Raw genomic sequence first — 21,601 nt, 5'->3', positions numbered from 1 at the left:
ATCGAGGATACTTCGATTGATTTTACAGACACAATACGTCCCAAAAGGTCAGGGATTCCAGTCCCTTGAAACAGAATGGATTCGGGCCATTAGTTGCGAAGGCAGTAATACAGCGGAAAGGGAGACGTTTAAGTGCAGAAGACAGCATCGACATTGATCAGCGATTAGGAGCAGCCAGCCTCGAGGAAACTCCGTGAACCGATCGTTCGCTTTCCGCCCGGAACGGGGATACAACACTCGATATTACAAGTGGCACCAGCCAGATACTAGGAGCACGGTGCGCACTGTTTTGTATCATTCGCGACCCGTCGCGAATTTTATTCCGATTTATGCTTCTCAGTTCGAAATAAGAAAATCGCTATCCCCTCTTCTTCATCCGAAATAAGGCGAAAGCCGGTCCCATCGCCTTATATCGAAAGAAAACTGAATTATCGGCTTGGGTCAGAAATGACTCCGTCACAGGCCTAGAACTCGTACGAGAGTTATCCGAATGAAATACAGTGATTTCTCGATATATGTCGCGAAGGGTTGGACGATAAACGTCGCGGAATTATCCCCACTACGGGGTATACCCCGTGAGAGGTATGACGCCAAGGATTGTAGACATAACACGACTCGGGTATGTCTCCTGCACGATATAAGACCTGTCGCGAATTTTATTCTGATATTTACTTTTCACTTCGAAATAAGAAAATCGCTATCCCCTCCTCTTCATCCGAAATAAGGCGAAAGCCGGTCCCGAGCCATCGCCTTATAAAGTCACAGGCCTAGAACTCGTCCGAGGGTTATCCGAATGAAATAAAGTGATTTCTCGATATATGTCGCGAAGGGTTGGACGATAAACGTCGCGGAATTATCCCCACTACGGAGTATACCCCGTGAGGGGTATGAGGGGTATGACGCCAAGGATTGTAAACATAACACGACTCGGATATGTCACCTGCACGATATAAGACCCGAGTTGTTGACATATATCGAGAACTCAGTGTATAACGAGATTTTCTGTACGAGATTCACCGAATTCGCAACTAATAATGAATTCCATTTCTTTTCCATTTGACAGATAGCTTCTACGTATGCGGGAGATTGAACTATGCGGTTGTCGCATAGTCTGCAAAAGCTAGGAGCTCGAAATAATTCCGGATGGAAGCGAAATCCCGGCGGGTTTGTTAATGCCCGTCGGGGGACGCGGTTCGCTCGCTGCGATTCGAAGGAAAATGTGCGACTTCGATCGACATCTTGTTAAGCCACTTGACATTATTTCAGCGACGTTCAACGATCCCGTATTTCTGATTCGCTTAGGCATTCACGTCGGCTTGAAACGTCGGTGTTGAAAACGAATAAAATTCAATTTCCGTCTTGCTTCCATTTTTTTCTTCTTTGAAATTTATTCGAATTATTAAGTCGCCCAGAAAATTCGCTGTTCGCACGTCCTTCCGATGCGATTAGTGTCAGCGCGTTCCCATTAACAGACACATAATAGGTCGATCCGGTTTACGCGTAAACGTGCGCGTGCCCGTGCAATTTCCCCTAACTCGGACCTAACGCCAATTCGGCGGACATATTGAATGGGAACCGATTTTCCATCGTTCGGGCACCGTGAACGACGGCGCGGCGGATATTTAACGAATCGCGCGACAATCTCCGTCCGGAAATCCGCTTTCGGAAGATAAATGCCGCTCTTGACGAACTCCGTTGTTTCCGTTGAACCGGCTAAATCCGAAAAATTTTCGAATCGTTCGACACACGAGCTCGATAAATATTTAACAAATTCGAGAAGAAAAATTCAACGCCCACCGGTCCCTGCAAATTAATTTCGAAATATCGGGTTCGGGATGGGTACCCGAAAATTGCGAGACTCTCGAAAAAATCGGGAAACCCCAATTTCTTCGGGGATCTCGAAATTTTCGAGAAACCCGATTCCTTCGGGAAATCTCGAAATTTTCAGGAATCCCGATTCTTTTGGGGATCTAGAAATTTTCGGAAAACCCGATTCCTTCGGGGAATCTCAAAATTTTCGGAAATCCCGATTCTTTCGGGGATCTCGAAATTTTCGGAAAACCCGACTCTCTCGGGGATTCTCAAAATTTTCGGAAATCCCGATTCTTTTGGGGATCTCGAAATTTTCAGGAATCCCGATACTTTTGGGGATCTCGAAATTTTCGGAAATCTCGAAATTTTCGGGAAACCCGATTCCTTCGGGGAATCTCGAAATTTTCAGGAATCCCGATTCTTTTGGGAATCTAGAAATTTTCGGAAAACCCGATTCCTTCGGGGAATCTCAAAATTTTCGGAAATCCCGATTCTTTCGGGGATCTCGAAATTTTCGGAAAACCCGACTCTCTCGGGGATTCTCAAAATTTTCGGAAATCCCGATTCTTTTGGGGATCTCGAAATTTTCAGGAATCCCGATACTTTTGGGGATCTCGAAATTTTCGGAAATCTCGAAATTTTCGGGAAACCCGATTCCTTCGGGGAATCTCGAAATTTTCAGGAATCCCGATTCTTTTGGGAATCTAGAAATTTTCGGAAAACCCGATTCCTTCGGGGAATCTCAAAATTTTCGGAAATCCCGATTCTTTCGGGGATCTCGAAATTTTCGGAAAACCCGACTCTCTCGGGGAATCTCAAAATTTTCAGGAATCCCGATTCTTTTCGGGAAACTCGAAATTTTCAGGAATCCCGATTCTTTTGGGATTTCAAAATTTTCGGGGATCTCGAAATTTTCGGGAAACTCGAAATTTTCAGGAATCCCGATTCTTTTGGGATCTCGAAATTTTCGGGGATCTCGAAATTTTCGAGAAACCCGATACTTTCGGGAATCTCAAAATTTTTGCACAAAATTTCCCGATATTTCGAGTTCCCGCACACCTCTAATTTCCACCCCCGTCCGATAACGATCGAATCATCTTCGTTGATCTCGGCCGATATTATCGAACGATCATGCGAGACAACTTCCCTGAAACATGCAACAGAATTTCAGCTGAGAATCGCGCCGACGATATTCCCGCTCCCGCGCGATAATAAAACCAAACGGAGAATGGCATGCCGCCGTGCGTGTAAGTATGTATATAAGAACTGCATAAAGCAAACGTCACACTCGTCCGCCAGCTGTTGCACGGTCTCTCACGTGTTTTTGCTTGCAGGACCTGCTTGCTCATTTCGTGCAATCTCGGAACGGCGACGGTCGGTGTGCGCGAGGAGGTCGACGCGTTTGGAAAACGGCGCCAGGGAAATCGAAATTATTCGATTTAATTTTCCATTGTCGCGGGCCGAGGTCGACGGGGAGGAAAATCGCAGCGTCCTGCGCGCAACGCGACTGGCATTGAGAGAGAGAGAGAGAGAGAGAGAGAGAGAGAGAGAGAGAGAGAAAAACGCGGGCAGGATATAGACTCCGAACAACCGCAAGAGGCGAGACGGATATAGACCGCAAGATAAACGACGTATTACTGGTATAAAGCAACATCCTCGCCGTATGTCGATGCCCGTTTCTGTCAACACGAGTCGTCCTCCTGGCGCGCTCGTATCTCTTCCCGTATCCTCTTTTCTCGATCCAATTGAACGACGCCCCGAGAGCCTCGCGCTGCACCGTACGTGCAACCACGCGCAGAAAAAGAAACACACGGCCGCGTCTCGCGAATTCCTGAAAAAGTTGCAGTCGGCAACCGCGAGAGAGAGAGAGAGAGAGAGAGAGAGAGAGGCGTCGCAACCGATATTGATTTTGCTTTTCGCATCCCCCGGAAACTTGATTATCCGATTAGCCTGCGAGAACGGAGCTCTGTCAGCCGAACGTAATAATTAGAGCTGAACTTCACCTTGGCGAACCAGAAATTTTTAACTTTTTACTAGACAATCTTGCACGTCTTGACGGGAAAATGCCAAAAATCGAAATTTCGAGACGAGGAATTCACCGGTTCGAAAGTTATGCGTGTTTAAAGTCGAGCGATTTTAACACGTTAACCGCGGAGCTTGTGAACTTTCCGTTCACGCTGCGAGGAAATGCAGGTGTGCGTGTAAATAGAAGTCTCCGAATCGATCGACGCGTCGCCTAAACGAAAAGCCTAATGTTGGTCCTCGTCTCCGTCCCCCTCCCCTAACGACCTAATCCCGACCAACTTGGACTATACCTTCTCTTCGAGATCGCTTGTATGATTCTCTGTATTTTATCACTGCTCGATGACAGTTTATCCTAGAACAAAGCGTGATCGCTCAACTTTAAACACGCATAACTTTCCACCCAGTGAACTCCTCCCCTTGAAATTTCGATTTTTAAAATTGTCTCCTCAAGATGTACAAGATTATATAGTAAAAATTGAAAAATTTCTGGACCCCTAAGCTGAAGTTTACCAGTGACTAGACTACGTCGGTGAACAATTGCCCGCGTTACCATACGATAACGGTTGGATAACCAGGATAGGAGGTCGCAAAGTTGGAATTCGCTTTTGAACCGTCCGCATGATTGAAACTCGACAGAATGGAATAGGGCGCAGGAGAGAATTATAATCGAAAGATAACAGCGAGTCAGTTTCTAAAGGCGCGCGGTGGGAGCCGAAATTTTTGACGAATGTAGCGCACGGACCCGATTTAAGAATCTCCCCGGCCGACCGTTCTCACCGGCTACAAACCTGATAACAAAACCGGAGAAAAGTGTAAGAAACCTATTCGGAAGTAAAACAGACTCGGCGGGCCGGTTTTATCCTTAATCGAAACTCGCCGGCGCTGCCGAGTCAAGTGCAAATAATAACTTCCGTGATGGAGGATAGACGAAGTAATTCAATTTTAAGAAAGGCGGATAATACGACGACAAAGAACTTCTCCCCGCGGAAATCCTCTGCGAATTGAACTCCGAAGATTATTTCGTTACGATTCAAGCGGCCGTGATCTCGCCGATCCAGATAGTATTAGAGACGTCGAATATTTTTGAACGGATTCAAAATCTATGAACCCAAAAAATCGATCATTTGTGCGAGCACGATTTTTTCTGCTAGCCTCTCTTATCTTTCACACAGTGAATTCACTATATAGGTCAAAGATACAGTGATTTCTCTGTATATGTCGCCAAGGCCTGGATGATAAACGTCGCGGAATTATCCACACTACCGCGAGGTTTGCCTCGTGGGAGTCCGCGAAGCTCGAGAGGCCTCGGACACCGAAAGGGGTATGTCTCCTGGACGATATATGTCGCTGGCAAGACGTTATTGACATATATCGAGAAGTTACTGTACAGTAAACGGCCAAGCCTAATTCAAGAATAGCAGAGGCATTGAGGAACGACCGAGAATACGGTAAAACCTAATTCTACAGTCTTGATTCAAGCCTAATTCTCGGGTCCGTGCTGTGACATAGATCGTATAGGTCAGTGTTTTCTCGGGCCGAGGCCTCTTGAGATCCGTGGTCCCTCACGGGGTATACCTCGTAGTGGGGATAATTCCGCGACGTTTAGCGTCCAGGCCTTGGCGACATATACAGAGAAGTCACTGTATCGTTGACATATATCGAGAATTCACTGTACATGTCCGAGGCCTCTCGAGCTTCGCGGCCCCCACGGGAAATACCCCGTAGTGGGGATAATTCCGCGACATATTGGCGACATATATAAAGAAATCACTGTTCTTATATCCAGCTGACTGTTTTTAGCTTTATGGAAGATCTCGGGAAAAATTTTCGACTGAAAAGCGGGGAAATTCGAGCGTCGACCATTTCCCGGCGAGTAATCGTTGGCGCGATTTGTAGTTCGTTTAATTGTGGAAAATGAATCGGGAAACAAAAGAGAAAGGTGGCGTTTGGCGGCCGTTTAACTCGAGCCGGTGCATACTGAAATTACCGGGCGTCGTTTCAGCACTTCCGCGGTCGTTGCTCGTTAGCGAAATGCTAAAGCGGCGGCGCGCCTCTTCTTACAGAGTACAGAGGGGTTAGGGTGAAACGGAAGTGTAGAAAAATCGTCGACGAAAAAACGAAAAAGAAAACGAAAAAATAAACAGAGAAAGGGCCCGGGAAACAGCGGGCCGAGCCTGGGCCGAGCCTAGGCCGCGATTTGCGAAACGGCGAGCTCGAAATTATTCCCCGGAATGCAACCCTTTCTTTGGATCCGGAGGGAACGAGTTGAGCACCACTGGTCGCCGAAGAAGATCGATTAAATTATAGTTTTGAACAGAGGATTTTTCAAACTGCGAGTACACGCTTTGAACAAGCAAACTTTCCAGGACTTGCGTTTCTTTTTTTTAATCTACTTTTGGATAACTTTTAAATCGTTTCAAGCGTAACGCCCCGTAAATGTTTTCTTGTGTTTCATAAACTTGCAAATGCAATTGGTTTACAAGATCCTTTGTCTAGACGCGAACATTTAAAAAATAAGAAAAGTACGTAAATAGTAAAATGCGTAAAATCAATACGAAAAAATGCTAGTGATCGAACTCGCCTAAGCGTCACGTTTCGCTCGACGTCTTCCCGGGGTATTGATCCATCTTCAAAACAATTTGAGAGAAAGTCTACGGGGTAAATGAAGCGCAAATTGGAGTCAAGCAAGACCGAAAGATCGGAAAATGAGGAAAATATAATATATAAGGCTAAATAAGGCTATACATATATAATTATTGAAAAATATTTCATCGTAACGTAACGGAACGTAATTATTGAAAAATATTTACAAGGCGAATTTAATTTGACGAGCTATTAAACCTCGGACTCCTGCGAGTTCTACGCCTATGGCGGATTCATTTCTTGCCCACGCCGATATTTCACTAATTGCACGAGCTCATCCCCACCCCTACCCAGTGTCGCCAGATTAAGACTTGTCTCCCACTCCACCTCACCCCTCCAATGACGTCATTCCCCCACTTTCCGGCGGCGAGCATCCCCACTCTTCCGCCACGGGCTGGTCACGTGACGCGTGTCGTCTCCGTCCTGCATGTGTCCGAATGTCACGTGACCAATCCGGTATCAGTAGAGGGAGGGGGTAACTGTATTCCCCTCAATTTCCCCGGTTTGGAAAAACACCGCGGCGGGTCACGAATGACACTGGCATAGTATACGGAGAGTGAAATGTAGCCGCCGACGTCGGAAGAACGGATCTATTAATAAACAGAGGAACAAAGAACGGCGCTTTCTCCGTAATCGATGCACCGTTACAACAAAAAATAAATCGGCGTGCGATTCAACGTTAACTGGACGTTAACTGGTTTTCGCGATTCTATTATGCGCGCGCCCTGTTATCCGAATATTTCGGGGAAAAGAATTTCACGTGGAAAAGCGTCGCCGTCGTCGTTGTCGTTGTCGTCGTCGACGTCGTTGTCATCGTCCGCCTACTCGTAAACGGAGCCGGATAAAATTCTGACGAGCCCCGAGGCATTATTCCGCGGGAATAATCGGCCGATCGAAGGTATCAACGAATACATCACGGCGCGGCGCCGCGCCGCGCGTCGAGAATGAAGAAATATTTGCATCGCTTACAGGCACCGCGGAGCAATTGATGTCGTAGAAAACCCCCATTGCAAATACTTTTCTTTAACGGACCCCGTCTGACGTTCCGTTTTTAATGAACCGCCCGGATCGATACTTTTTCCAGCGGGGCAAAAATCGTTAACAATTAGCCCTGCAAAATCATAGATTGCCGCTCGAGTTGTCCCGTTCGTGGGACATCAATCATTTCAACCTCTCGCGCCAGTGTCGCCAGATGAGGGGAAAAAGTTACCCTCCCTCTGCCGGGACCGGGTTAGTCACGTGACAGGGACCGGAAGTATAGTGGGGGAATAGCGCGATAGAGGGGAACTTACAGTGGGGGAATAGCGCGGTAGAAGGGAAACTTAGAGTGGGGAATAGCGTGATAGAAGGAGAACTTAGAGAGGGGGAATAGCGCGGTAAAAGGGGAACTTAAAATGGGGGAATAGTGCAGTAAAAGGGGGACTTAAAGTGGGGGAATAGCGCGGTAGAAGGGGAACTTATAGTGGGGGAATAGCGCGGTAGAAGGGGAACTTATAGTGGGAGAATAGTGCGGTAAGAGGGGAAGTTACAGTGGGGGAATAGCGCGGTAAAAGGGGAGCTTATAGTGGGAGAATAGCGCGGTAAAATGGGAACTTAGAGTGGGGGAATAGCGCGGTAGAAGGGGAACTTAGAGTGGGGAATAGCGCGATAGAAGGAGAACTTAGAGAGGGGGAATAGCGCGGTAAAAGGGGAACTTAAAATGGGGGAATAGTGCAGTAAAAGGGGGACTTAAAATGGGGGAATAGCGCGGTAGAAGGGGAACTTATAGTGGGGGAATAGCGCGATAGAAGGGAAACTTCGAGTGGAGGGATAGCGCGATAGAAGGGGAACTTAGAGTGAGGGAATAGCGCGGTAGAAGGGGAATTTAGAGTGGGGGAATAGCGCGGTAGAAGGGGAATTTAGAGTGGGGGAATAGCGCGGTAGAAGGGGAATTTAGAGTGGGGGAATAGCGCGGTAGAAGGGGAACTTATAGTGGGGGAATAGTGCGGTAAGAGGGGAAGTTACAGTGGGGGAATAGCGCGGTAAAAGGGGAGCTTATAGTGGGAGAATAGCGCGGTAAAATGGGAACTTAGAGTGGGGGAATAGCGCGGTAGAAGGGGAACTTAGAGTGGGGGAATAGCGCAATAGAAGGGGAACTTACAGTAGGGGAATAGCGCGACAGAAGGAGAACTTAGAGTGGGGGAATAGCGCGATAGAAGGAGAACTTAGAGAGGGGGAATAGCGCGGTAAAAGGGGAACTTAAAATGGGGGAATAGTGCAGTAAAAGGGGGACTTAAAGTGGGGGAATAGCGCGGTAGAAGGGGAACTTATAGTGGGGAAATAGCGCGGTAGAAGGGAAACTTAGAGTGGGGAATAGCGCGATAGAAGGAGAACTTAGAGTGAGGGAATAGGGCGGTAGAAGGGGAACTTAGAGTGGGGGAATAGCGCGGTAGAAGGGGAACTTAGAGTGTGGGAATAGCTTAGTCACGTGACAGAGAGGGAACGTTAGTCACGTGACAGAGACGGCACGCGTCACGTGACCGGCCGGCGGCGGTTGACGGGGAATGGCGCGGTAGAACGGGAAGTTAGAGTGGGGGAACAAGCCTTTATCTGGCGACTCCGTCCCACAGGTTATCTGTTAATAAATACACGACGGACAAATACACCGGTCCAGTTTATTGGCTTCGTTACGTGACAAAACGACCGGTGTCTCTCGCTGGACCGTACTAATTCGGTCTCGTGTTAATTAGCACGGTATAAATTCGTTCGTGTCGCGTTGCAAGGAATGAAGACCGATGCGCTGAACACAGAGGGCAAACATTTTTCTAAAGAAGTCTGCCGTGAAATGGAAAAGAGCTTTTTATGTTTCCAACGAGCTGGGGCCGGTCTTGGAATAAAATGATCAAATTAATCACCCGGCCGTGTTAACGCGACGTTTAACTAATTAGACGATTATTCTGCTAATTGTCGTCCGATCGATCCCCGGGGAAAGATAACGGGCAACAAATTCCCACGGAATTGTTCAAATTATGAACTGGCCTTGCCAAAATTATGACAAACCTAACCAATGAATGTATCCGAAATATCGGATACTCGAAACGGGGGAAATTCATTTTTTAATTGCGTTCGTATCTTTTTACTTTCATCGCTCGAGAGAGAGAGATTACAATGAGAGATACACCAACGGGACGGCTCGTTCGCTATAGTAAATCGAACTTCTATCGACTGATCGTACAATTGAATTTTCGTTACGCCTCTGCGTTCACCGTTGAATATTCTACGTACGTCTGATCCGCTTATGCCGTTCATCCCGCCTTTGAGCTACTGTAGAATACATTTTTACCTTCGCCCTCCTGCCCGTATTATAATTGTTCGATTATAAAAATATCACATCGCTTTGTACATTACGGCTCAAACACCAACAACACGGCTGCCTGTTCGTGCGTGCGCGCTTTTCATAAAATCTCAGCTAAAAAATTCAATGCTCGCGTATAAATAAATTCGCGGGTTAAATAAATCTCCCGCGGGCCGGTCGGAGGATAAACAAACGAAACAAAGATTTCGAGATACAAACGTTCATTAGAATCGCGCACTTAAAATGAATTTTTACGTTGATGTATTCATTGTACTAAACTCAATTAGGATCTGTAACATGCAAGAAAGTTGGAGGCTTACTCAGTATCGTACATTTAATTTTTTGCAATTTTTATTTCATTGAACAACTTACTTTGATTTTATGGAATTTTTGGAGTTTCTAGTTTGGCGGTCAAAGTGTTAAGGACGGAAACTTGAACCACGCAAAACCATTTTTTGACGGTAACGTAGTCGCTCTACCTTATCGCGAATCTACGAAGACCGGGCCCCTAACGCCGCACAGTGATCAATTTGGACGAAATCGGATTCAAAATCAAAGAACTTTCGATAGGAATGAGGTAGAGCGATGAAATCTTTTTGAAATGAAAGCTGCAACTTTGTAGAATATGGGAAAAATAGAGAGATTGTGGTACGAACGTTTTTCAACCTCGAGAAAATTCGTTAGACGCGCACAAATTCAAGAAAATTTTAGTTTTTCCAATACCACGCGCGGAGAAAATCTTTTTTTTAACATGCTACACATCATTTCCCATAGATTTCTCCACGCTGATTTCAAATCTGGTCTCAAAATTTGTCTACGACCTCAGGATTTTGCAAAAAATAGATTTTTGTGGCAGAAACTAATGAAGTGATTTTTTCGTTGAAATGATTGGATGGTAATAATCTCTCTATTTTTCCCATATTCTACAAAGTTGCAGCTTTCATTTAAAGAAGATTTCATCGCTCCACCTCATTCCTATCGAAAGTTCCTTGATTTTGAATCCGACTTTGTCCAAATTGCCCACTGTGCGCCGCCGTGAACTTCGAACTTTCCGCGGCCGGGTGTCGACGACAAAGTCGCGCGTGCACGTCCGACGAAACGAAACCTTTCGACGGACAACACATCCGCCCACCCGCGAAAGGTCTTCGACGGTGGGCGGCCGAAGACGAGCACCGTGGCGTGTGGGTGCGCGACAGAAACGCGTGCTTATAAATTAGGTCGTATTTCATAACGGGTAGATCGATAGGAACTATTGAAACCGATGAACCATTAAACGGAATAATGCTCGACGCGGGAAGAGAGACCCGATACCCTCATCGTCGCTTCGATTTCTCATTTGTGCGACTCGCCCCGAGCGAATCGGTACCAGCGGACGCGGACGACCACGCGAGCGCAACTCGTGAGCGATTATGCTCGTGGTAACGAGTCCTCGATTATCCGAACCAGGTTGCGCGCGAACAAAACGCGCTCCGATATAAACTCGAGCCTTTCGTATCTGCGCTCTCGTGATAAGCGCACCGTGCGCAAACCGTGCGCAAACGAACGTGCGAAGCGCGAACTGATTTTTGTGCGGACCCCTGATTTTTTAACACTAAACGGTACGGAAGTATTTCAAGTTTACTTCCCGCCAGATACGATATTATTTTTCATACGATACTGTGGACTCAACATTTTTATGTAGAGTATAGAAAGGGAAATATTTGTATTGTACATTTAAATATTTTTGTTATTAGTCAGTTTGATTTTTGCCGCCATATGCGCGGCATTGGACCGTCAATGGTTAATACTAAACCCACCACGATCGAAATGACCGATTTTATGTCTTGCAATTATTGAAACTATAAAAGAAATTCATTTATGGAAAATGGTGGAATAAATTTCCTTGTCCGAGCATTTATTATAATTGAAGATTAAAGACAATCTCAATAAATTTAGGATAATTTCACCGTTTTTGTGAGACAATGTTTACCAGATACTGTTAACCCTTTGCACTCGAGCCTATTTTAACTCTAAAACGACCTAGAATATTCGAATAGAAATATTCGACCTAGAATAATTTTTTTTCTTCCGACCTAGAATATTTCCTTTCTATATGTTTTCTTTTCACGTTATACACACGAAAACGGTGCAATTTACTCGCACAATACTGAAATGTTCAGTAATTTATTAAATACAAAGAAATTTAATAATGTAAAAAATATTTTGAGTAACGATACAGCAATTTTTAGTGGCGCCTTACAGTCACCATTCCAGTGCTAAGTGCTATGCTTGGTAGGTTTAGTGTTAACGAGTCGATGGACAATCGATGACTGGATGTTTATGCAATTTCCAATTTTTGTGGACAAATTTTGAGAAAGTAGAATGAAATGAAATCCTATTTTTCGTGGGAACAGCCTCTGCAGATCCAAAATAAATCAAAATCGTACTAAATTCTATCGAATTTTATGTTGTAGCATTTTTTGACAATTTTCATAAGCCATAAATGCATAAAGATCTATTATTGATGACTAGACAGCGGATTTTATGTATTCATAACGAAAATGAGTAATTTAAAACAGTAAAAACATTAGAAGAATTTAAAAATACTGTTATTTTCAACCTATTGAACATATCAAGAGAAACAAAATTAATTTTCATTTCACTCCAGTTTGTTGCAATTCAGCCAGAAAATCTTCACAAGCCATAAATGCATAAAAGTCTATTATTGACGACTAGACAGCGGATTTTATGCATTTACGACAAAAACGAGTAACTTAAAACAGTAAAAACATTAGAAGAATTTAAAAATACTTTCATGTTCAACCTATTGAACATATCAAGCAAAAAAAAAATTAATTTTCATTTCACTCCGGTTTGTTGCAATCCGGGCAGAAAATTTTTATCTCGCACACAGATCCGCTGTCTATTGATGACTCGCGGCGATCATGATTTTCCGAAAGCACGCTAATCGAACGTTCTCGTCAAAGCGAACTCGTCGCCGGAGATTCGTTTCAATAGAGACACACTGTATATCGTCATTGTCGGACACGGTAGTCGATCGCTACGTTCAAATGTGTGCACGAAATGCCCGCGCTTTTGTTCCACGATCATGTGACCAAAATGCGTAGGAATTGACCACGAACCACTCCACGTGGTTTCTCTTGAGATTCCCCTTTTTATGATATTCAATTGATATTATATATATATATATATTTTTCTCTCGTATTACCAGCACCGTAGGCCTTTCGAAAAACTCGATCTTCGAGAACTTAACGAACCGCACTGATCGACGGAAGATTCGCGAGATCGGGCGACCGGCGTACGATGATCGCGAGACGGAGCTTCACCCTTAGGAGATCCCGCGGCTAGGGTTGCTCATCGCGTGGATACTAGATGAATACTGAGGCACGTCAACGGGCACCGGGATTTAACCCCCTTCCTACGGGTGCCTCTCATCCCTCTTTCGGCCCTGCTTCCACCTCCCTGCTCCGCTCTCCCATCAAACGCGCATCCACCCACGCAACTGTTGCGCCCCCGCCCATTAGTGATCGTCCCTTAGCATTTTGCAACTCCTTAACCGCCCCCCCCCCTCCCCTCCCCCCTCTTCGTGTGCCATCGTCGCGTTTCGACCGCGTGCTGATGATCCAGTCACGTGGGATCGATCGATCCCGTTTATACCCTATATGTCCGGTTACAGCCGCCTGCATGCCCCCCAGAAAATTGACCATCGCCTCCTCGAGTGCTGAATCGACGCCTCCGCTGTCCGGTAGATTTTTGAAAACGATATAGAAAATTCCAGTGGCTGGCAATTTTTATTTTAACCCTTTTTGGCTCTTAGATGGCGAATCTAAGGCGACGGTGAAAATTGTCATAGTATTAATTAATTTTTATGACAATATCCTGGTGCCCTCTGTCGCAATCTCTTTTAACCGTCCGTACGCTATGCCCGGGTCATTCGTGACCCCTAGGGGTTAAGATCGAGCGTCAAGCAAGACGACACTGTTTATTTCGAAATAGGAAAATCCCCTCTTTTCCTTCTCCATCCGAAATACGACGAAAGCCGGTCCTGGGTCATCGTCTTATATCGGAGCACGACTGTACAGTGTTTACTCGATATATGTCCAAACCACGGGTCCAGCCACGGACATATATAGGAGATTATTCTTTGATCCACGCGACCTTACACTCCTCGGCGTCCGAGGCCCCTCGAGCTTCTTCACCCCCCATGGAGTGTACACCACAATAGTGGGGATACCGCGACGTTTATCGTCCAGGCCTTGGCGTCATATACAGAGAAATCACTATTCTTTGATCCACGTGATCTTACATTCTTCAGCGATCTTTCTCTCTCGAGCTTCGTGGCCCCTCATGGGGTGTACCAGGTGGTAGTGGGGATACCGCGACGTTTATCGTCCAGGCCTTGGCGTCATATACAGAGAAATCAATATTCTTTGATCCACGTGACCTTACATTCTTCAGCGATCTTTCTCTCTCGAGCTTCGTGGCCCCTCATGGGGTGTACCAGGTGGTAGTGGGGATACCGCGACGTTTATCATCCAGGCCTTGGCGTCATATACCGAGAAATCACTATTCTTTGATCCACGTGACCTTACAATAATAGGCGATCTTTCTTTCTCGAGTTCCCTGGCCCCTCATGGGGTGTACCAGGCGGTAGTGGGGGTAATTCCGCGACGTTTATCGTCCAGGCCTTGGCGACATATACAGAGAAATCACTGTACTATTCTTTGATCCACGTGACCTTACACTCCTCGGCGATCTTTCTCTCTCGAGTTCCCTGGCCCCTCGTGGGGTGTACCCCGCGGTAGTGGGGATACCGCGACGTTTATCGTCCAGGCCTTGGCGTCATATACAGAGAAATCACTATTCTTTGATCCACGTGACCTTACAATCCTAGGCGATCTTTCTTTCTCGAGTTCCCTGGCCCCTCATGGGGTGTACCAGGTGGTAGTGGGGATAATTCCGCGACGTTTATCGTCCAGGCCTTGGCGACATATACAGAGAAATCACTGTACTATTCTTTGATCCACGCGACCTTACACTCTTCGGCAACCTAGATCTTTCGAGCTTCTTGGCCCCTCACGGGGTATACTCCGCGGCAGTGGGGATAGTTCTGGGACTTTTATCGTGTAGGCATTTGGGACATATACAGAGTAAGCATTGTATTAGCGAAATATCAGTGCGAGTCAGAAATGATTTTGGCATAGGCCTACAACTCGCAGGAGTTTGAGGTTCAATAACTTTTTAAATATCTTTTCTTTACAAATAGCAAAGTTATTGTAGATTTCCGGAATTTTCGTCACGCAGAGGGTTGTTTCAACTATGCCTCCTGTTCGAACGTGCCGGAGGTTGTTGGTCCAGGCGAATCAACGATCAACAGAAAAGAAGCCGATCCGCGCTGGCTTGCTAATACGGGTAATTAGTTTCCAGGCCACGCTCCGGAGAGCAGAGATACTATTTCCTTCGGCAGCAGCGTCGCTCAGATGTCATCCGTGAAATTCGTCGCGACCGGACCTTTACTTTGCCTCCTCATTAAATCTGGGTTAATTGCAGAGGCGGGAAGTGCAGGCTCCCCCATTCGTATCATTATACGCGTGGAATCGCGCAATGTACGTATGCATCTAGGAGAGCCGCGAAGAGGGTTCATATCGGGGCGCTATAGTCGATGCAAAATCATGCGAAAATCTGGCCGACGCAACTTGTTTAGCAGCTGAACTCGTCGTTCAAGTATCCGTTCGTTGAGTTCGCGTTTCCACGGATTAACCTAAACTGGCAGGGCTTAATCAATTTAGTATATCAAACTCAACCTTCCGTACACTGTGCCCGAGTCATTCGTGACCCGTCGCGGCAGGGGTGGGGATAACCTTGAGCGACCTTCAATACGTACAATTTTATCTCGATACAAGACGACGCTCTTTATTCCGAAATAAGAAAATCGCTATCCCCTCTTCTTCTTCTTGTGTCTTATATCCTATCATTTCCCAACAGTATAGTGTGCCCATGCCGCGTGGGTACCTTCATCCGAAATACGACGAACGCCGGTCCCGAGCCGTCGTCTTATATCGGAGTAGAACTGCAGCAGTGAAATATCGGTGTGCTAGAAATGATTCCGGCACAGAACTCGCAGGAATTTAGCACGTTAACTGCCACGTCAGTGACGCATGACTGACAGTGACTTTGACTCGGTTTAGAAACTCATTTTTACCATAAGATAACCCGAATTTTATTGCAGTCTTTCGAGTTCAAAATGGCTAAGACAGCACCCCCTATAATACATTTTAAATTTCCAGTTGCGGTTCCATTAATTAAATCACTCTGATTTCGTACGAATCTCTGGCGTCGATATTTGCCACCGAAGGTGTTAAAGCACAGTATGAATCTTTAACATTTCGAAAACCATGGACCACGGTTCGTCCCGTGGTCGTTGTGTTCGAAGAATCGCGTTGAAGACGAGAAATGGAAATTTCTCGAGTCGCGAGGAGAACAGGACCGCAATAATCTAGTCTCGAAGAAGAGAATGATCGACCTCCCGTCGCGCCGTGACGGAAATCGTTGGGAATGCAAATGCGACCAACCGCTGGAAATAGAACCGGCCGGTTCTCGGTGTAGAACGGGGGAACGCAATTTGTCTCCCGTTAATTTCCCAACCTTAATTGGTATTATTCTAAACGGCTGGATCGAAAAGATGCGAGACGCTGCGAGTATCGTTCGCGGCGTCCGTCGATGTGTTTGGCAGACCCTCGCGATTTCTCATTGTACAACAAACACAATTCTCGCCTGTTCTCCGGCCTTTCGCTCTCGAACGTCGTCTCTGGAACCCGATCGATCCGCACACACCTGGTCGTCAGCGTTTAGGAAACTCATCGCGAACAATGCCAACACGTGTCCGCGGCCAGTTTTCCCGATCAGGCTTTAAGCGCGGAAAAACACAATTCCAATAAACGTTGAATTTTTCGAGCAGCCGCGAGTACTTGAAATTGATTGAATTTTCCGTTCTGCAAGAACAGTCGCTAAACGCAATATCTAGCGGGAAAAGCCGGTGAAAAACACTGCGCCGATTGTTTCACCGGCTCGATATTGAAAGCGTATCTGCGCTTTTATTTATCTTTTCTTTTTTTTTTCGAAGCACGTTTCTCGATATTCGTGCTTGTAAATAGAGCAGATTGTTCTCCGAAGAGCTCGAAGAGATCACGGAAGAGATTTTTCAGTCAGCGACGAAGCCCGACAGGCAGGCTGGGGGTTCAACAATGAAATTAGCCGAAGACGTTACGATGTTCGAGTGCTTACTCTGGACAGGGTGCGGTAAACGCATTATTAAGAAGTTCTCCGTGAAACGAAGTGGCCACCGGAAGAGCGGCTCGAATATAGGCTAAGTCTCTTACACAATGGCCCAGTAGCTCGAGCAAGCAAGGACGTTGAGTGACAACAACGGGGCCACCGGAGTCACAGGACCAATATTTTCTGTCGCGTGGATATTGAAAAATTACTCCGACATTTTGATTGTGGATGCGCTACTGAAAGATTAACACTAGGTTTACGGGTTCTAATATTTTTAATTTACAATTGTTAAGACTCTAAAGACACATCCATGAGAAATTATTCAACAAATTTATTTCTTCGGGTATGTTATTAGAAAAAAAATGGCTAAAAATTTGGGCATTCTTGTTTATTTTATAACGTAATGTAGAATAGTCACTTTTAGTGCTCCGTAAACCTAGTGTTAAAGGCGGAAGGTGAGTGAAGTAGTTTTCGCTAATTCCGAAAAGTTTTTGAAAAAATAACAATCGAATAGGTGTGTTACACTTTCGCGCGGTCGATAAAAAGGAAACCCTCATCGGCCAAGGTCGATTCGTCCGTGAGAGGAATAACGTGGGTACGTGCCATTGTACCCGGCAGCATTTCCCTTATTTGTATGCTGACAGGATGAGCATGATAGGAGCCAATGGAGAAATCACAAAAGAACTGTGCAGATAAGTCACGTTCACCTTGACGGACTTTCGGCCCGGTCTATAAAAGAAACGTGCACCTCGTCCGGGGCACAGTCACAGTCAAATCGTACGAAATGTCTCGTTCGATTTTCACTCTCTTCGCGGCCCTGGCACTGCTTCAGGCCGCCTCTGCCGTCGACGTGTCCAAGCACAAGAACATACGCCTCGAGTTCGCCGCGAACGATGGCGTGCCGCAAACAAAACTGGTGAGCAATCTATTCGGACTCGTCGAGTGCCAATAGCCTCTCCTGTACGATTTTTGTCAAAATTCAATCGCTCCGTCCGTCTGGTATTTCGATATTTATGCGAAAGAAAAATGTTCCATGTCAATCGCAAGGGACAGGAGCAACTTCGTTTTTACGTTACTAATTTCAATACATCGGAAGCAATACATCGACATCTTTAACCCTTAAATGCACGAGTGGGGTGCGCAAAGGACCCCAGTGTTGGATTTTGTGTTAACATTTTTAGCCGCGCCATTTTTAGTTTACAGAAATTTTACAGTTTTACAGAAAGTTTACAGAAATAAATTGTTGCTGTGATCAAAGTTAGCAAGGAATTAGGTAAGTGGGGTCCTCAATGGACCCCATGTATGCATTCATGTTCCCAATATTTAGTTTACCTATGCACTTAAGGGTTAGATTATTTTAATATTTCAAAAAACTACAGCTACACAATTTTTCTCATAACTCTGCACTGGTGTCGGATATTCGCCGAAACGATTCACACGCTATTCTCTCACGAAACGTCCGTCCAAGCTTTTCGTTTATATTGTTTATTAAACCGCCTATTGTTACGTTTGCTGCAGGCTGGCGATGAACGTGGAACAGGATTCATTGGAGATTTAACGGTTGGCCGACACTTCGCGGACGAAACAGTTTTTCGTCGAGTGATCGAATTTGAGAACCCCACCAATGTGATCCAGTCCTCTACGCTGAACCTGTCCGTCTCTAACGGTACGTTTTTGTCATTATATAAACATTTTTATGGGCACAGGTACCTGTGCCTACACCTTGTGCTCGTACCTGTGCCTGTACCTTATGCCCGTACCTTGTGCTCGTACCTGTGACCGTACTTGTGCCTGTCCCTGTACCCGTCCCTGTGCCTGTACCTTGTGAACGTACCTTGTGCCTGAACCTGTGCCTATACCTTGTACCCATACCTGTGCCTGAACCTGTGTCTGAACCTGTGCCCGTCCCTGTGCTTGTACCTTGTGCCCGTCCCTGCGTTTGTACCTTGTGCCCGTCCCTATGCCTGTACCTTATGCCTACACCTTGTGCTCGTACCTGTGCCTGTACCTTATGCCCGTACCTTGTGCTCGTACCTGTGACCGTACTTGTGCCTGTCCCTGTACCCGTCCCTGTGCCTGTACCTTGTGAACGTACCTTGTGCCTGAACCTGTGCCTATACCTTGTACCCATACCTGTGCCTGAACCTGTGTCTGAACCTGTGCCCGTCCCTGTGCTTGTACCTTGTGCCCGTCCCTGCGTTTGTACCTTGTGCCCGTCCCTATGCCTGTACCTTATGCCCATACCTTGTGCCTGAACCTGTGCCTATACCTTGTGCCCATACCTGTGCCTGAACCTGTGCCCGTCCCTGTGCTTGTACCTTGTGCCCGTCCCTGCGTTTGTACCTTGTGCCCGTCCCTATGCCTGTACCTTATGCCCATACCTTGTGCCTGAACCTGTGCCCATACCTGTGCCTGAACCTGTGCCCGTCCCTGTGCTTGTACCTTGTGCCCGTACCTGTGCCTGTTTCTGTTCCTGTGCTTGTACCTTGTGCCCATACCCGTGCCTGAACCTGTGCCTATACCTTGTGCCCATACCTGTGCCTGAACCTGTGCCCGTCTCTGTGCTTGTACCTTGTGCCCGTATCTGTGCCTGTTCCTGTGCCTGAACCTGTGCCTGAACCTGTGCCTGAACCTGTGCCCGTACCTGTGCCCATCACTGTGCCTGTTCCTGTTCCTGTGCCAGAACCTGTGTCTGAACCTGAAACTGTGCTTGAACCTGTGCCTGAACCTGTACCTGTGCCTGAACCTGTGCCTGAACCTGTGCCCGTACCTGTGCCCACGGGCAGGAGCTGAACAGCTCTGTGTTAGACGCCGATTTTAGTTGATTTATAAGCGATTGATCTTTGTATAAGCAAAGCGACTTACAAACGCGTGTTTCCGCAGGGGTGATCCATTACGTGAGCGCGCGAAACAACCAAGGAAGTTACGCGGTGGTTTGCGACAACCCATCCAGCCTGGGAACATCCGGGGGCAGCATAAACCTGCGAGTGCCGCCTACTTCGACGTCTGTCCTAAGTTTGACCATTGCGTCTCATTAACAGGGCGGTCTTTGATTCGGTTTGTCACGAATTAAACTTACAAGCTAGGCAAGCTTGCTATATATACAAGTTAGGCATTATCGAGTTTATCCAGTGTAATTGTGAAGTCTTGATCTGAGACCAATCTTGGGATCCGTGCTGTGACATAGATCGTGTAGGGTTATTATATTCTTGTGACCGCGTTGACCGCGCTGAACGTAGAAGAGAACGGCGCGGTAATGTTTGGAATGTCCTCGGTGGACTAAGATCGTGTAGCTCCGTTCGGCTTAGATCAAGACTTCGCCGTACTGTGTTTTCAATAAGTTGTAGTATGTTCGTTTAAAGCGACTGAAGAGCGATTACGCGTTAAGTAGAGTAAGGAAAAAGAAAAGAATTACGCGCGAAGCAGAACAAGAAAAATAAAAAATTGTCTTCCCCCAGACACGAACGACTTTCCTACTTAAAATTCCCCCGTATAGTTATAAGTGATTATACGTCAACGGCATACAATATTCGCAATACGTAATTAACTGCTGCGTAATAAGCGCCCGAACAATTCAGCAAACAAATCACGTTTGCGGACGCCCATGCCCGCATAAAGGCGATTGTATGCGTAACAGGTAAGCACACCGAACAAATGCAAATTTTCGACAAATGTCAGCGGAAGGTTTTCTGTCCCCTCGAACGTTGCTGATTCATAAATACGGAATTCGAATAGAAAGCGTGTTTATCAATCACGTGGGAAATGAATGTCGATTAACGATGAAACACAGCGCGTTTTGATTGTTTACAACAAAGTGCATTCGCGAATCGTCTCTGTCGTGTCTCTGCCACGATGTCACGTGACTAACCCGGTACTGGCAAAGAAAGAAAACGTGACCTTTTCCCCTCGATTTGTATTCCCCTTGCCCACTAATAGGCGTGTTGAGCAGCCCTGGTCTAATCGTTCCACCGATTCGCCCAAACACCGATTAGGATCCTGATAATGGTGTTACACCATCGATTACGGCCGCGACAATGTTCGAGATTCCCTATAGTCGTTGGCGATCAATTCCGCGCGCGATAGTCGATATGTATGTTTTCAAATACGATGATGCGTTTTCATCTGGAGTGATCGAGCCGGTTAAATCAAGGAGTGCTTCATCAATCATTTTCTGCGTGTTATACGATACCATCAATACAAACGAGAGTGAAAGAGTGCTTTTGTCCTACTTATTCGTAGCGTTAACGTTATCGCGTGGACCTTCGTGTGTGCCGAGTACACTAACGAAGAATATAATTTCGATGCGATCTAAAAATCGTGATGATTAACCATTTCTATTGATTCGCATGTATCCATTGAAACCATACCGTGGAATTTCTCGCGTCCAACACTGACCGGATAATTCAAGTAACCGTGTCGAATCATCGCGAGAAGCCTAACAAGAAAACTGTCCTTCCACCGTCCCGGTTCACCGACCCGTACAATAAACTATCGAAATCGTTTACAACATTA

General features: G+C 46.2%; 1 protein-coding gene across 1 annotated transcript; it reads left to right on the top strand.

Annotated features, from left to right (window-relative positions):
* Nucleotides 1–17,864: 17,864 nt before the first annotated feature.
* On the top strand, nt 17,865–20,538 carry LOC143360860 (uncharacterized). The gene is made up of 3 exons (XM_076800012.1): nt 17,865–18,005; nt 18,608–18,755; nt 19,973–20,538. Exons 1-3 carry the CDS (start codon nt 17,874–17,876, stop codon nt 20,125–20,127), a joined length of 435 nt encoding a protein of 144 aa, XP_076656127.1. The 5' UTR covers nt 17,865–17,873; the 3' UTR covers nt 20,128–20,538.
* Nucleotides 20,539–21,601: the final 1,063 nt, after the last annotated feature.

This window comes from Halictus rubicundus, chromosome 14 (genome assembly GCF_050948215.1).
Source record: "Halictus rubicundus isolate RS-2024b chromosome 14, iyHalRubi1_principal, whole genome shotgun sequence".
In the NCBI taxonomy this organism is placed as follows: Eukaryota; Metazoa; Arthropoda; class Insecta; order Hymenoptera; family Halictidae; genus Halictus; species Halictus rubicundus.
Note: the sequence above shows the minus strand (reverse complement) of the source record. Positions and strands in the feature narration are given on the sequence as shown.